This window comes from Somniosus microcephalus, chromosome 17 (assembly GCF_052327205.1).
Source record: "Somniosus microcephalus isolate GS21.2 chromosome 17, FLI_Smic_1.0, whole genome shotgun sequence".
Taxonomy (NCBI): Eukaryota; Metazoa; Chordata; class Chondrichthyes; order Squaliformes; family Somniosidae; genus Somniosus; species Somniosus microcephalus.
The window spans coordinates 92,154,105-92,170,055 of NC_141003.1; the positions used below are offsets into that span (position 1 = coordinate 92,154,105).

Here is a 15,951-nt window from a genome sequence, read left to right on the forward strand (position 1 = left end):
TGGCAACTCTCCCACTGAGTCCGTGTCCCAGTTATTTCCCAGACCCTCTCATCACTAGTCCGTTAGGCACCTGTGGGCCTTCAAGGCTGAGTACATTCCATAGTCTGAAGATGTTTCTGTTATTGCCCTGATTTCACAGTCAATAGTCTGCTCCCACAGAACTTCAATAAGCTTGTTTTCCATATCTGTTGAGAGACAATTGGCAGCTTTTACAGCTTACAAGTCAAACAGTTTATTTTGCAAAGTTCTCACAGCAACCAGTCTTCGTCCTCGCAAAGCATGATGGTAAAATTCGGTCAACTTTTAGATTCAGTCAAATGGAGATCCAGTCAAGTTTACCATGACAGTGTTACACTGCCCAATCTTTACAGCCCTCCCCTTTAAGGTGCTCCTGCAGGCACACTCCACTCCATTTCCTGACGGATTTCCCGACCTCTCAAACAGGGAGCTGCCTGTAAGCAGCACAATGAGCACTGGCAGCTCACGGGTTCTATTTCAACAAAGTTTGTCCACAAAAATATTGATCGGGCCTCCTGCCAATGCTGTGATGTGCGCTAAATGGTCAAATCCACTCATCGGCCACCTCACCCATACCAGATCAGAAAATCTACCGCAAAGTATCTATCCCTTATAGAGCCGCAATGCTCATAGTTCAATTCCTGATTTTTGTTGAGGTAGCTGATTACAGCAGAGGAGGTGGAGAGACACTAAAAGTGACTCCGAGTTGGGGATGAGAAAATCTGCCAGCATTCCAGCTCCTGATTGCTATCCAAGTGTGAACATGTAGACAAAAGGTGAGTCCAGAATCGGGTCCTGCAGATGTTTCCTGCTAACTCATGGGCCTAGAAATTCAGTTGTTTGCGCCAGCCGCTAGCGCCTTAGGAGGAGGAGATGTTGGGCGCTAGGCGGCTAGCGGCCGGGCGCAGCGCGATCTGCGCCTCTCCCCAACTTCACTAACGATTTAGTGGCGGCGCAAAGCCTTTGCGCGCGCTCAGCTGCGCACACAGATCCTGACGTCATTTCCTCGTGCAACGCCCTTTGTCCGCCCCAAACCGGAAATTCAGTGGCGCTGCCCTATTGTGCGCCTGGCGCCCCTAGCGACTGTTAGAGGGGAACGGTTCTCAGTCGATGCGGGGCGCGGGGGCGCAAATTAAAGGGCACGCCTCCTGCAGTAGAAAAGGCAGCCATTTTGCAACACTCCTTTTTGAGAGACGGATCTTTGCAGAGAGACCAAGGTACAGAGCTTTCTGCTTTGGCTCAACACTCGCACAGGTACTTGTGGCTTCAGGCCACAGCTTTGCACTTCTCTTTACCTTCAGTGTCATTTCATTGGTTGCAAACATATAATGGGGGCTGCAATGGGTGCAAACGTTGGCCTTCTCCATTGCATACAAAGGGCTCACAGACGCCGTGAGAGAGTGGCAGTCGTGGCCAGACGGAGAGGGGGCAACAGGCGTCGGCAAAGGAGGCCTTACCCACCCAGGGTATACCGCCAGCAGTTCTCATATCTGAACATGTCTGACGAGCAGTGTGTTCGGAGGCTGCGATTCCGAAGGGAGGTGGTCACTGAGATCTGCCACCTGCTTGGCGGTGATCTGCAGCCACATCTGAGGAGCAGGACGTCTCTGTCGGTGGCAGTGAAGGTGATGGTGGCTCTCAACTTCTATGCCACCGGCTCCTTCCAATCCACTACTGGGGACATTTCCAACATCTCCCAGTTCGCCGTGCATTGCTGCATCCGCCAGGTGACCAATGCCCTTTTCAGAAGGAGACGTCAGTTCATCTCCTTCTCCATGGCCCTTGTCAAGCAGCAACAGCGTGCAGTGGGCTTTGCAGCATTAGCGGGCTTCCCCATGGTGCAGGGCGCCATTGACTGCACGCATGTGGCTTTGCGGGCACCTCTGGAGAATGCCGAGGATTACCGCAACCGGAAGGGCTACCATTCGCTCAATGTTCAGCTGGTGTGTGACCACAGGCAGCTCATCCTAGCTGTCAATGCCCGCTTTCCAGGCAGCAGCCACGATGCCTTCATCCTGCGCCAGACTTCTGTGGCAGACATGTTCCAGGCCCAGCCTCACCCACGAGGATGGCTTCTCGGGGACAAAGGTTATCCTTTGTGCACCTGGCTGATGACCCCGCTCCGTGCGCCCAGCACCCCTGCTGAAGAGGGATACAATGACAGCCATCAAGCAACCAGGAACATCATTGAGCAAACAATCGGCGTCCTGAAGCAACGGTTCCGCTGTCTGGATCGTTCCGTAGGAGCCCTACAATATTCGCCGGAGCGAGTCTCCCATTTCGTGGTCGTGTGCTGCATGCTACACAACCTGGCTATCCGCAGGACTCAGCCACTGCCACCAGAGATTGGACGACCACCTGAGGAGGAGGAGGAGGAGGAGGAGGAGGAGGACCAGCACAGGAGGGAGGCAGAAAGTGCAAGGTCCGCCCGTCGCCGGCTTATTGAACGTCGGTTCTAGGCCCCCTCTCAGGGAATGGCTTGTGCCAATGTCACCAGATGAATGTAGCCGCTCCACAAGCCCTCAGCCGAGCAGGGCAACCAGGACTTGCAAAATAAAGCATGGGCAGTGCGATGTAAAAACATTTATTACTTGGAAACCTCTGCCCTTCCCACATTACAAACGAATGGAGAGAAGCCCCCTCCAAAAACACAAAACGAACAGTCTCGGCCTTTCCAAAAAAGAAATACACCAGTCTCGGCCTTTCAAAACAAAGAAATATACCAGTCTCGGCCTTTCCAAAAAAGAAATACACCAGTCTCGGCCTTTCCAAAAAAGAAATACACCAGTCTCGGCCTTTCAACAAACACAAAGCATTTGGCCAGACCTTCTACTTTTTGGCCTGCGAGGGTGATGCCTTTCGCATCCGTGACTGGCCCCTGCCCGCCCTGCAGCAGCTCCTCAATGGGACCCCAGTGGCTGCAGCAAGGCTGGGGGAAGGCTGCTGAGGGTCAGATGGCGAGACGGCAGATGCCCTTGCGGGTCAGCCTGGACCAGCTCTGGCCCTGGAGGGGCCGGCTGCTGACTGCTCCAACTCTGCTTGGGCGGCAGCAGTCTGTCCAGCGGCTGGTGGCAGCTGCAATGGAGGAGTGGCAGTGTCGGCTGCAGGAATGGTGCCAACCTGACAGATCACAGGTACTCCCTGGTCGCCTGAGACATTGGCACTCGCACGGGCCAGCACTGCAGCATGCGCAGCAAACTGCTGTAGAACAGAATACTGGGCTGCTGCTGCGCAGTGAGTGCCCTGGCGATGCCTGGCCGATCCAGCGAGGGTGGCAGCAGTTAGTGCCCGTGTGGCCCTGGTCTGTGTCCGCATGACACCAGCCAGTGAATGGACGGCACGACTGAGCACTTGGCTAGAAGCCGCCTGTGCTGCCGCGAAGTCCTGCAGACTCCTGGCCTGTGCTGCTCCGAATTCCTGCACACTCCTTGACAGAGACTCTATGGAGTCAGGCATCCTTGCCACTGCAGCCATGAGCTCAGTGTGCCTGCGCTCAGCCTGGACGGCCATTTCCTCCAGGAGCCGCACCTCTTCTGCGCTGACCGTCGCAGGACTGGAGGCCGCACTCACCCTCTGGTGAGAAGTCCGCCGAGCTTCCCCACCCCTCCCGCGTTGCTGCAGTCCGCTGGGCCCCAGAGCTTCACTCTCCTCCGACCCTTCCCCCCGGCTCCCCTCCAGGGAAGACGTGCCCCCTTCATCGCCATGGGCTGGCGCGGCTGAGGGCGGCACTGATGGGCCGGCTTCCTCTTCCTCTTCCTCGAATTCTGAGCCACTGACGGTGGCAGCTTGAGGGCCCGCCTCCTCACCTGGCGATTCACCATCTGAAAGCAGGGAGGCACAAGAGTTGCTTTAGAGTGAGGACAGGGCAGCAGCGAGGGAGGCATGAGTGCTGCCATGCACTGCATTGGTCCAACAGTGGCAAAGGATGCTGTTCGGAGGCGCAAGTGGAAAGAGAGAGGTCAAAAAGATGATGCCCTTACCATTGGGGCCCAGAACAGGGTCGGCATCTCCACTGGCGATGGGGCCAATCAGCCGGCCTGCCATAATGCGCTCCACACGCTGGTCGAGGTCGGAGAGCTCTTTGAGGTCAGGACGGCCTCCCCCAGTCTCATGCTGCTTCCTCCGGTTGTGCGCCACCTTGGCCTGCAAGAGAAAGGACGGCCTCTAAGTACAGTGTGAAGCCCTGATCTTGGCTGCACTGCCTCCCATGGTGGACTAGCCCTGACAGTGTGAAGCCCTGATCTTGGCTGCACTGCCTCTCATGGTGGACTAGCCCTGACAGTGTGAAGCCCTGATCTTGTCTGCACTGCCTCCCATGGTGGACTTGCCCTGACAGTGTGAAGCCCTGACCTTGTCTGCACTGCCTCCCGTGGTGGACTAGCCCTGACAGTGTGAAGCCCTGATCTTGGCTGCACTGCCTCCCATGGTGAACTAGCCCTGACAGTGTGAAGCCCTGATCTTGTCTGCACTGCCTCCCATGGTGGACTAGCCCTGACAGTGTGAAGCCCTGATCTTGGCTGCACTGCCTCCCATGGTGGACTAGCCCTGACAGTGTGAAGCCCTGATCTTGTCTGCACTGCCTCCCATGGTGGACTAGCCCTGACAGTGTGAAGCCCTGATCTTGGCTGCACTGCCTCCCATGGTCGAATAGCTTGTACAGTGTGTAAAGTGCTGAATGTGCAAGTGACTTTCATGACAGTCCCATAGCTGCTGGATGAGGGCTGGCCATTAGGGCTTTCAGGTCCCTTTGCCCATAAACTGAGGTGCACATGCAGGGATGAGGAGGACACTGGAAAGGGTACTCACCCTGACAACCCGAGTGAGGTCGTTGAACTTTTTCTGGCATTGCACAGGAGTCCTGGCAACCACGCTGTTGGAGGTCACCCTGTTTGACACCGCCCTCCAGGCTTGACGATAGGCGCTGGGCAGCGGCCTCCTGCCACCTTCAGGGAACAGAACATGGCGGCTGCGCTCCACTCTGCCAACCAGCACCCTCAGGTCTCCGTCGCTGAAGCGCTGCACTCTCTCCCTGGCCTTCTCCATAGCCCTGGGCGTTGCATAGATGAAGCAGAAGTGGTCAGGCCTAGCTTCTGGGCTGCAGTGTGCAGGGCGTGGCAGGCAAACAAATCCACCCTCCCCCTTTAAGAGCTGACCGGCGCCAGAGGGTCTGGCGTCAATCAGCAACTCGCCGCACCTGCGCTGCACCCGCCCTTGGGGGTATCGCCCCGGGCCGCCGGCTTAGCGCCTAATGATAGTCGTGCATCGCCTGTTTTAGCGCAGCAGCAACCTCTTGGGGCGATGCCACTGAATTTCGGCGAAGGTGGCGCGAACTTGCGCCGGGCGCAAACTTTAGCGGCCGCCCGACTGTAGCGCCCCAAACGTGGCTATACTGAATTTCTAGGCCATGGTGTCCTGAATAAATGGCCACTTGCACAAGGTATTGTTGGGTGACTGACCATTCCCCATGGCTCTCAACCCCATTCGAGAAGTCAAACTTTCAGGAGAGGAGAGGACAGGGAGAATAAGTAAAACCAAGAGCAAAGCGAAGTTAGAATCCCATGTCCACATACACAGAACTGTTCAATGGAGCGAATCACTATTTTAATACAATGCTGTCTGCTCCAGATCAGTTCAGAGGGAGCAGGTCAGCTGGGAGCAGTGCATTAAGCGTCCTGGTCCTGCAGCTCTCTGTCTTACACCCTTTGCTTCATGGCCGCTTCTGGTTGACATGGAAGATAGAAAAAACACACTCGAATTATAAACAAATCTTGACGATGTTGGCTGCACAAAACAGATGATTAACAGAAAAAAAGAGCAATTCACACGATAACGAAACAGAAGCAACATTCCAGTTTAGAAAAATGCAATTCCATTATTTAAGAGAATTCTGACTCCAGTGGGTCAATATAAATGATAGCTTTTCTTCCCTGTGTTTAAACACCATAGCACGTTCAAAGAGAGAGACTTAATGCTGTAACCATCTCAGCAACAGCAAATGTGCAAACACAGTTCAATAACTGGCCTCACTGCAATCAAACACCAGGCCAGCTTATTTTCAGTGTCTTTCAGTATTGTAGCAGATGGATATACACGTGAGGAAGGCAAGAGTTGCAGAACTCTCTCTCTTCAGCCTGGAAGCCATTACCTTGGCCAGAATCCGACAGTGGGGTTTGTCGGGGAGGAGGGTCAGTAGTTAGCACATTCAGGCAGGGGTTGTCCACATTCAATAGAGAGAGCAGGTCAGAGGCAAAAGAAGTGGCACTTGTCCTCTGCCCCAATACCTTCTGCAAAGTCAAAATGTCCTTCTAGCTTACAGTTTATTTCTATTATTGTAACCTAACTTATTTCAGGCAGAATTGTTATCCTGTCCCTTTAGTGAAACAGGAAGCAAAAACTCTCTCCCAACACCTTCACAGAGTGTCAGCCGTGGCTCATGGGCAGCACCCTCGCCTCTGAGTCAGAAGGTTGTGGGTTCAAGTCCCACTCCAGAGACTTGAGCACAAAAATCTAGACTGACACTCCCAGTGCAGTATTGAGAGAGTGCTGCACTGTCGGGGGGCCGTACTGAGGGAGCGCTCCACTGTCGAAGGGGGAGTGCTGCATTGTCAGAGGTGCCGTCTTTCAGATGAGACGTTAAACCAAGGCCCCATCTGCCCTCTCAGATTGATGTAAAAGATCCCATGGCACTATTTGTAAAAGATCCTATGGCACTATTTCGAAGAAGAGCAGGGGAGGGTGTCCTGGCCAATAATTATCTCACAATCAACATCACTAAAACTAGGTTATCTGGTCATTATCACATTGCTGTATGTGGGAGCTTGCTGTGCGCAAAGCGGCTGCCGTGTTTCCTACATTACACTAGTGACTACACTTCAAAAAGTACTTCATTGGCTGTAAAGCTCTTTGGGATGTTATACAGGGCCTTGGTGAGACCACACCTGGAGTACTGTGTGCAGTTTTGGTCTCCTTACCTAAGAAAGGATATACTTGCCATAGAGGGAGTGCAGCGAAGGTTCACCAGACTGGGATTCTTGGGATGGCAGGACTATCATATGAGGAGAGATTGGGTCGACGAGGCCTGTATTCACTAGAGTTTAGAAGAATGAGAGGGGATCTCATTGAAACGTATAAAATTCTGACAGGGTTAGACAGACTGGATGCAGGGAGGATGTTTCCACTGGCTGGGGGGGGTCTAGAACGAGGGGTTACAGTCTCAGGATATGGGGTAGGACATTTAGGACTGAGATGAGGAGAAATTTCTTCACTCAGGGTGGTGAACCTGTGGAATTCTCTACCACAGAAGGCTGTGAAGGCCAAGTCACTGAATATATGTAAGAAGGAGATCGATAGATTTCTAGACACAAAAGGTATCAAGCGGTATGGGGAGAGAGCAGGAATATGGTATTGAGATAGAGGATCAGCCATGATCATATTGAATGGTGAGCAGGCTCGAAGGGCCGAATGGCCTGCTCCTGGTCTATATTTCTATGTTTCTATGTCCTGAGGTTGTGAAAGATGTTGTAGAAATACAAGTCTTTCTTTCTTTTCTCTCATAATCTGGGGCTTGGCTGACTCTTTGAAAGACACACTGAAATTTGGAATTAACGCAATACCACATTTCAAAAGATAAGAAATATATAATAATATTCTCCTTCCTCTGACATTCTGACACTTTTTTTTTTGTTTTATTTGTAACTATGGTAACTGCTAAAAGTTTTATTAAGCTCGCCATCTACTCTCCTGTTAAATTCAAGTTCCATATTTGCCAAACCCTAGACTCATAACCCCGAGAGACACAGTTCCTTCAGCAATGAGTTGAGACACATTTCCGTCTTAAACTCCTGACATAGCTGCCCATCAGCACCTCTTCAAAAGCTGGATGATCAAGAGAAAAATCATTTCATCGTGCAAGAGTTAGTGAGCAAACCAACCTAGGATTTCTATCAGAATTATGATATCAGAAAACTTGCCCTTTACTAATTAACTTTATTCCCTCTAGAAAACTGGGATTCACTTAAAGTCCGTCTCCACTCTAAATATTTACAGCCGAGAGTTTATATTGAGTACCTCAGGATCAACCAATCACCGCTGTCTGAATAGTTTATTCAGAGCAGGGCTGTGTACAGCCAGTGTATTTAAATCAATACCAATTGAAATGATAAATGGTTCTGCTGAATTAATTTGATTTTAACTCGATCCCCCCCCCCACCCCGGTCTCCCCCACCCCCAGTGCAACTGCAGCATTAATTAATCCTCTTTTCCTTCACAACAATAATGCAATGATGAGTTTAAGTGGAAGGATAAAAATAAATGATGCTGATGATCCCTTGATGAGGGTATTGATATGTTAATTTACTGATGTGTTTCTCCTCAGAATGACATTGGAGGCCAACGAGTGCTGGTGAATAAGTGGAGCACTTTCATCAAAACCAGACTGATCTGCTCGGTGCTGGGACCGAACGGGATTGACACGCATTTTGATGAAATGGGTAACTATTGGAGCACGATTGCTGGCAATGCAAATGAGATTCATGTGAGATTAGTAAAAAAAATATGAAGGCCTGCTTATAGAATCTTACAGCACAGAAGGAGGCCTTTCTGCCCATCGTGCCTGTGTTGACCCTTTGAAAGGGCTCTCCAATTAGTCCCACTTAAACGTGCTTCAGTTAAATTCTGTTACAGCGTGGTCATGACTTTAGTTTAACCATGACCCCGAATTTCAACATCCAAATCGGCGTAGGAGCCTCATACTCTGAGTGGGCGGGGCCCAGTGTTGTCAGGTCCTGACCTCATTTTCACCCGTCAGAATTGGCAGTGCGTTTGTGGGTAAACACATACCGCGGGGAATCTTCGACTTTCACCCGAGACGGGCGTCGGGAGGCCTGAGCCATTTTCGGTTTGGCCCTCATTTGAATGAGGTGAAGTGCGGGCACCAAACGGTTGTGAGGGGGAGGTGGCCAATGGGTCGGGCCTGGGAGGAGGGGCAGCCGCTGGCACTCCTGTTTCTCGCACAGCCTCCTAAAGGTGGTTCCTTTAGTACCTAGAAAATTGCAATCGGGATCCTACAACTGCTCGCCCATTTACATGCCTGCTTGAAAATTGTATCAGGTGGACCTTGGGCACCAATGGGGCGATTATGGTGCCCCCCAACCCCCCACCCCCACGATTTTCCAACTTTTATACGCCCATTTTTCAGGTGAGAAACAAGCAGCCAATATGTCCAGTCACAAATGGGGATGGGCTTATTATATCCCCAATTCCAAATCCACTGTTAGGCGCATATATTCTAAGGCCATTTGACGTTATAAGGTGGGTTCCCCAACAGGTCTATTTAAATATGGGGCACTTTTTTATTTCATGAAAACTATTCCCACAGGACTGCTGGGCCTATTTACGTTGCATCATGGTGTTGCTGCAAATTCCTTCTCCCCACCGTGCCCAGCCACCCCCCCCCGCCAAGGCAAGAACCCCACCTGCGCCATAAGTGGCACGGACACCTGCCCAAGATATGTAATACCCCTGAACCCAAAAAGTGGAGCCGGTATTGAGCGCAAATAATGAGTGACGGATCTCCTGACCAACAAAGATCTGCCGCCATTGTGGCTGTGAGAAAACTCATTGCAGTTAAGATTGAGGATGACACGATCCTGTGCCAAAGAATGATTTGATGTGGGTTTGTACCCCTTATTTCCACTAATGACAAGTTGTTGATCCCAACTGGGCATTAGGAATACCCAATGAGTGGTGACAAAAGGCACATTTAGGCTACTTTTATATTGAGTTTAGTAAGACTAAAAATAAAAGTAAGACTTGCATTTCTATAGCGCCTTTCATGACCCCAGGACATCCCAAAGTGCTTTACAGCCAATGAAGTACTTTTTGAAGTGTAGTCACTGTTGTAATGTAGGAAATGTGGCAGCCAATCTGCACACAGCAAGCTCCCACAAACAGCAATGTGATAATGACGGGATAATCTGTTTTAGAGAGGTTGGTTGAGAGATAATTGGCCAAGACACTAATAGCAAGCTGATGATGCTACTCCCTGCCACACAGGTTTCAAACAGCCAGCAGTGATCTCAAAGTAAACTTGCCAATTCACTGAGGCCAACAACTGGGAAGACCCATTAAAACATGAGCCACTAATCTTAGCAAATCCGGAAAGTTGACTTTAAAGCTGTTTGCAGCTGCTCAGACCCTGTGCTTGAGGAGCTGAGGCAGCAGCACGTCACTGAAGCCAATGTAAAAGCATCTTTACACCGCTGCTCGCTGAGCCTGGATTACAGGAGACTGGCAGCAATGTGCCAGATCTCCACAATCATACCGCTTAATCTAAGCCTCATCTTATTTTTATCCTTTATTCGTCCTCTTTTAAAGGCATTGACTCGAAACAATGGAAAACACTATGTGCCAGACATTATAGCTCAGGCTAAAAATTATTGCCGAGGTTTATTAAGAAGGAAGATTATACAAAAGCAAAAATAGATCAGCAGATTAACTTTCACTAATACTTTAAATGGTTTCCTTAATCCAACATAATAGAGTTCTTATAACAGAATTCTTATAATTGTGTTTTAAAAATACTGAAGGGATAATTACAGTCCTAGTCCTTTTGGGCTATCCCAGATCAGGCGTATTCCCCAGACGTTCACCTTCAACTTAAGTTAGAGATAGCCGAATTCTATAAGACACTTAAATGGGTCTAAAGGTTCAGGCTATCTCTCCCTAAAGGAAAGGAATGACTAAAGATAGTACTTTTAATAAGTTGAACTAGACTGTAATCTTTCGAATATTATAAGGGTCTGGAATACCCCCAGAATTCTGCAACTCCTTACAAAAGAGTGTACAGAAATGTGGGTTCACAAGTCTATACAGAATTACTCTTTGAGACAATTCTAAAAATATATAGTTTTATTTAAGAGCCGACATTCAGTTAACATCTGTTGAATCAGTCGCAACATTAACATACAATTAGCTTACATTTCTTATTTCTCAGAGATCCTTATTCTCAAATCTTTACTTCGTTACATTTCTTATTTCTTACTTATTTCTAAATCCAGAACATCCACCAAAATCAATCACTTTGACTGCCCAAGACTCATAGTTAAAGACTTACAGAGATTCCTCTGAAGAGTTGAGAAACGCTTTGCCCGTTCAGCGAGTTCTGACTTTCTGTTAAAAGGTCTTATTTTTATACCCTTTTGGCAGTGGTTTCTCCTTTGATATTCTCTGCTGATGTCAGCTAATTGTCTTTATTGATACCTCTTTCGAATACTTTCTATCTTACTGTCAATTCAACTATTGCATGCATAATTATTTCTCTACCTTTAGGTGTTCCAAAAACCATCATAAAAACAATGACAACTATGGTTTCTGTTTGATGTCATTCTTACCGAAGATTCTTCATTCAATTCTTAATATTGGCTTTACTGGTTTTTAGCAGACATTTTGACTTCCCTTACTGCTCCAAGTTCAATACAAACACAATGTAATTGCTTGGTGTCTCTATTGAAGTTATATCTTCAAAGTGTCCTTGTTGGTATTATATTTACAATATGTAAATCAAAACCACTTTAACTGTGTGTTTACTTGTTTTCTAGTTATCTCAATTGGTTGCATATTTAATCTTATGGTTCCTGTTTTCCAAGTTTAACATAAAACTATTTGACCAGCAGATGATTCTTTACTTGATGTCATGTTTCAAAGGCACATGCCTCTTTTAATGTTTGTATTTCTGTTTTACGTGTTAGCTCTTCACACTTTAAACTGGGCATTTTCATTGTGTTCGTTGCAAACCGTCGACCTTTCGGAAGCACCAATGGTTTGCTCCAATCTTTCATTGTTTTAGTATATTTAACTAATTCCCATTTCAAAGCTTGTTTACAACTTTGTTATCAACTGATCTTTTCTCAGAGCCTGTATTTCTGTTCACAGCCTGTCTGCGGAGACTCGTGTCTTTTAAACCCAGTCTGTCTTTCATTAATAATATTAGAAATCTGTTCATGGTATCGTGTATTTCTCTGAATCACGGCGATTCCTTCACAATACATTATCTTGGCAATGTTAGGCTCAGTGGAATTTTGTCTTACCATTGCAGTGTGGCACTAAATGATGGCATTTGTGAAATGAAACAATTGCCAGTAGTTGTACTATTTATTCCCAGCCTCTGGAGACAGACCGATCCTTTGCAAAACACAATGGCAGGAGATGACTCACGTAGCACAGGGATTGGGAGTAATACTCTGCTTTAATCAGTCTTATTCTGACATAATGAGCACCCAGCTAGCATTGGAAAAAAGACAGCTTATTTTTGATGGGGATAATAATTAGGGATAACAGCAGTAATTTCTCTCACCGTGGAAGCCTTACATATATTAATGTATCATAAGCCTATGTTGTCTGGCCAACCAATCTGGACCTATTGAAGGAGAGTTTACAGTAATATAATGAACCCCTCCCGCAGTATTTCAAATTCAAACAGTCTGTTCATTTTCTCCTTCAAAAATTCAACAGAAATCTCTCCCATAAACCATTCACATTTGGAAAGTGTCACAATACTAAGAATTATTTTGCATTCCTATAAGAACAGATAATAAAGAGATGCTTATGAACTGAATCAGGACGGAGCCTCACAAATAACATCCCCAGTGATGTTACTGGCAAATAATGTCAAAACAGAAATGTTCTAAAGCTCTACAGTCCTGTATTGTCACAGTGTGCCGCTGCACTAATGCACCATTCCAGCAAGAGGCACAACACAGACCAGCACCCATGTGTTCCCACGCAGTTATCTCACAGGACACATTTTTTTACCTTCTATTGACCAACTCGACAGCATCAATAGACGCCCAAAACCATCGGCTAGCTACGCTTTTCTGCCAAGTGAATGTCGGATAAACCATGGCAGTGTAAAGGAAAGGTGAAATAAATGCAATTAATATATAAACAACTATAGCAAAAAGAAATGTAACATTCAAAAACTTTTGGCAAAAGATTGGTTCAGAAACTGATGCCCTGAAGTCTGTAAGATAATTGTACATGCCTCTTATCAACCCTGATAGTGACTGCATTCATATCGCATCCTTTATAATCTGTATTCTGAATAAATTTACAAAACACTGTGCAATACACATAATGGGGTAGATTTTCAGTGTGCCGTGAGGCGGGCTTTTAGGCGTGCGGGGGGGCTAAAATCCCGAATTCGGGGGTCCCGACACCATCCCGCCCAAAACCCGTCTCCATGTAAGTTTCAAAGGAGGCGGGTACCCACCCCGCACTGGGACCCGCCTACCCGAGGCGGGAAGGGATTAGTGCCAATTAACTGCCTGTTAACAGGTAGTTAACAGGTAGTTTTTAGCCTAATCCCTATTTTGAAGGTTGTCGTGTGGGATTCCCAACGGCTCCAAACCACGCCAGGTCAGAGGAGTCGGGCTGTCGGGTTGAAAGACTTGGAGGGGTCGAGATGTCGGTGTTCAGGTGAGTGATGGGTGCATGAGTGCAAAGGTAAGTGTGTTTGGTGTGTCTAAAGTGTGTAAAGAAGTTTAAATTACCTGTACTTACCTTTTCAGCCTTCCTTCCTCCAGGTTTTGGGAGTCCATCATTCAGCCGGCACAGAAAGCAGAATGGCTGCGATCTGTCAAAAGTGACAGCCTGCAGCTTTCAGTGCCGGCGAGATTTCTAACTGAGTCTGCATAGAAGGACTCAGGTTAGAAGTAAGACTGTTAGTGTTTGACAGCTTCAAGCAGCTGTGAAACACTGATATTTCATCTGTCAACACGTCTTGACAGATGAAATTTCAGTTTGTGACATCACCTGTTGCCGGGTGGCCCTTAATTGGCCTGCTGAGCCCGCTGGACGGGCTCAACAAGGTCAATCAAGTGAAAATTGAGTGGATTGGCCGCATCTCGATGGAGGCGGGACTACAACCCGAAAGTTGTAGTCCCGCCTCCTTCCCGACTTCTGAATGAAAATCCAGCCGAATATCTTCTCTTATTACTTTATTACATTTTTCAGATTACAAAATATGATAATCAACAATTACAAAATGGGGGAGAAAAATCAACATTTAGAAATCAGAGAAAATCATCAAAATTCATCAAAATATATCTGTGTGGCGGTCCTACTGGTTGTCCTTTACATTGAGATATATACATAATTCCCTTTAACTTAACTTACTTATGTATGTATAACTTACCTAACTGTATGTATTTATTTACTTATTTGTATAACTTACCAGTTAGGGCTGTTGCCTCTTTAACTTACCTGTTGGGCCGTTGCCCCTTTAAGAGGCGACCTAACGCGCTGACGTCACGCATCACGTGACGTATGCGCGTCGGCCGCCGACCTAACGCGCTGACGTCACGCATCACGTGACGCATGCGCACTGGCCGCCGGCCCGATGCTACCTTACCTGCTGTAATTATCCTGTTCTGGTAAATAAACAACTTATTTATAGTTCGTCGAAGTTGAACTCTTTCATTTAGTGGCGATTTACACGAACCGCTACATTGGTGACCCCACGACGTGAGTACGGGAGCTCATTACTTCTAACGCTACAATTGGTGACCCCACGACGTGAGTACGGGAGCTCATCAATTCCAACGCTACAATGGGTGAACCCGTATCCGTGAACGATTTTCACGGTAGCAACGCACGCCTGAACCTCATCTTCACTCAAGACGACCAACGCACAACCGACGAACAACACGGGAACAGCAACCGCTTAACATCGATTCCACCAAAAGCGACCCCGTCTTTGTGAACGTCTTCGCAACGGAAGCGCAGCTTGGAGGTGAGCCCGTTTTTCACGAACACTTTTATAGAAGTAAAGTACATCCAACGGCAACCGTCGTCCACCAGCGCTACTATTGGTGGGTTTGTGAACGTTTTTCACAAACGAAGCACGCAATGGAAGCATCAGCCGTTCTGCTGTCGCTACCGCAATCCAGGGAGCCACGGTCTCCCTCGTGCTTTATGAAGGTAGAGGCCCTGTTCACCGAGAACATCGATGCGGTACAGACCACGCAAGTGCACACGGTCCCCGCATTCGACTATTCTACAGCCTCACGGATCGTCCGTCTCTACGTCTATAGAAACAACAAGTATACATCCCTCCAAGCACGGGGTACAGCATGTTCGGGCCCACAAGATTGGAGCGCACCCAGCGGGGATACCACGAGGACTCACCCCCGCAAAATACGAGGACGTACACCTCGCCCATCGAGAACCCCTCCCTCGTGAACACCGATGACTCTTTTCCCGCCGACGACGCACTAGCTTTTCAGTTTGCTGGTTGTGTTATTTACTACACGATTCGGTGTGAACAAAAGTGTGCCGCCCTTCTGGCTGTTTTTTCTTAAATTTACAACTGTTACATGTGTTGCCGCCCTCCAGGCAGAGTTAATCTCTCTTGAAAGCAACAACAACCTGGACCGTTGCCGCCCTTTCTCCAGTTTTCCCTGTATTTAACGCAAATGTCTATTGAAGCTGTATACATCGAGGACGGGTCTAACGGGCATTCCGCGGCTGCGATCAGCCACGTGAAAGTTGCTAGCCTCACCGATCACAGATCAACGTAGCAACTCTTCACCCTCCGTTCTGTTCATGTCGTAGCATTATGGCACGCACTGTTCCGTGCGTTCCAGCCTCCTGAAGGTTTCGCTCATCAGTCAACGGAGACATCGCCCGCGTCCGCCCAATCAGCCCGTCACTCTGACAAGGCCTGCTGTTTCGCACGTTTCTATGGTCCTTCGCCTGATGGATACGTTTTATTCGCCATGACGCGCTTAAGGATCCGCTTACGAGCAGTATCTTTATACCTCATCTACCAAGTCGAGACAGCATGACCGCTGTGACCATCAGCTCGTCAGACTATCTCATCCTTGGACTTTCGTTAAAGTGAATTCTGGGGGGGCCTGTGTGGCGGTCCTACTGGTT

The 15,951-nt window shown here is 48.2% G+C and overlaps 1 protein-coding gene across 1 annotated transcript in view; it reads left to right on the plus strand.

Moving 5' to 3' along the window:
- Positions 1 to 15,951, plus strand: part of LOC147105922 (semaphorin-3E-like) — a 415,428-nt gene that overhangs the window by 332,589 nt on the left and 66,888 nt on the right. Inside the window, exon 8 of the mRNA XM_086010850.1 lies at positions 8,393 to 8,507. Within this exon, the coding sequence (XP_085866976.1) occupies positions 8,393 to 8,507 (115 nt within the window). The remainder of the gene's footprint in view (positions 1 to 8,392; positions 8,508 to 15,951) is intronic.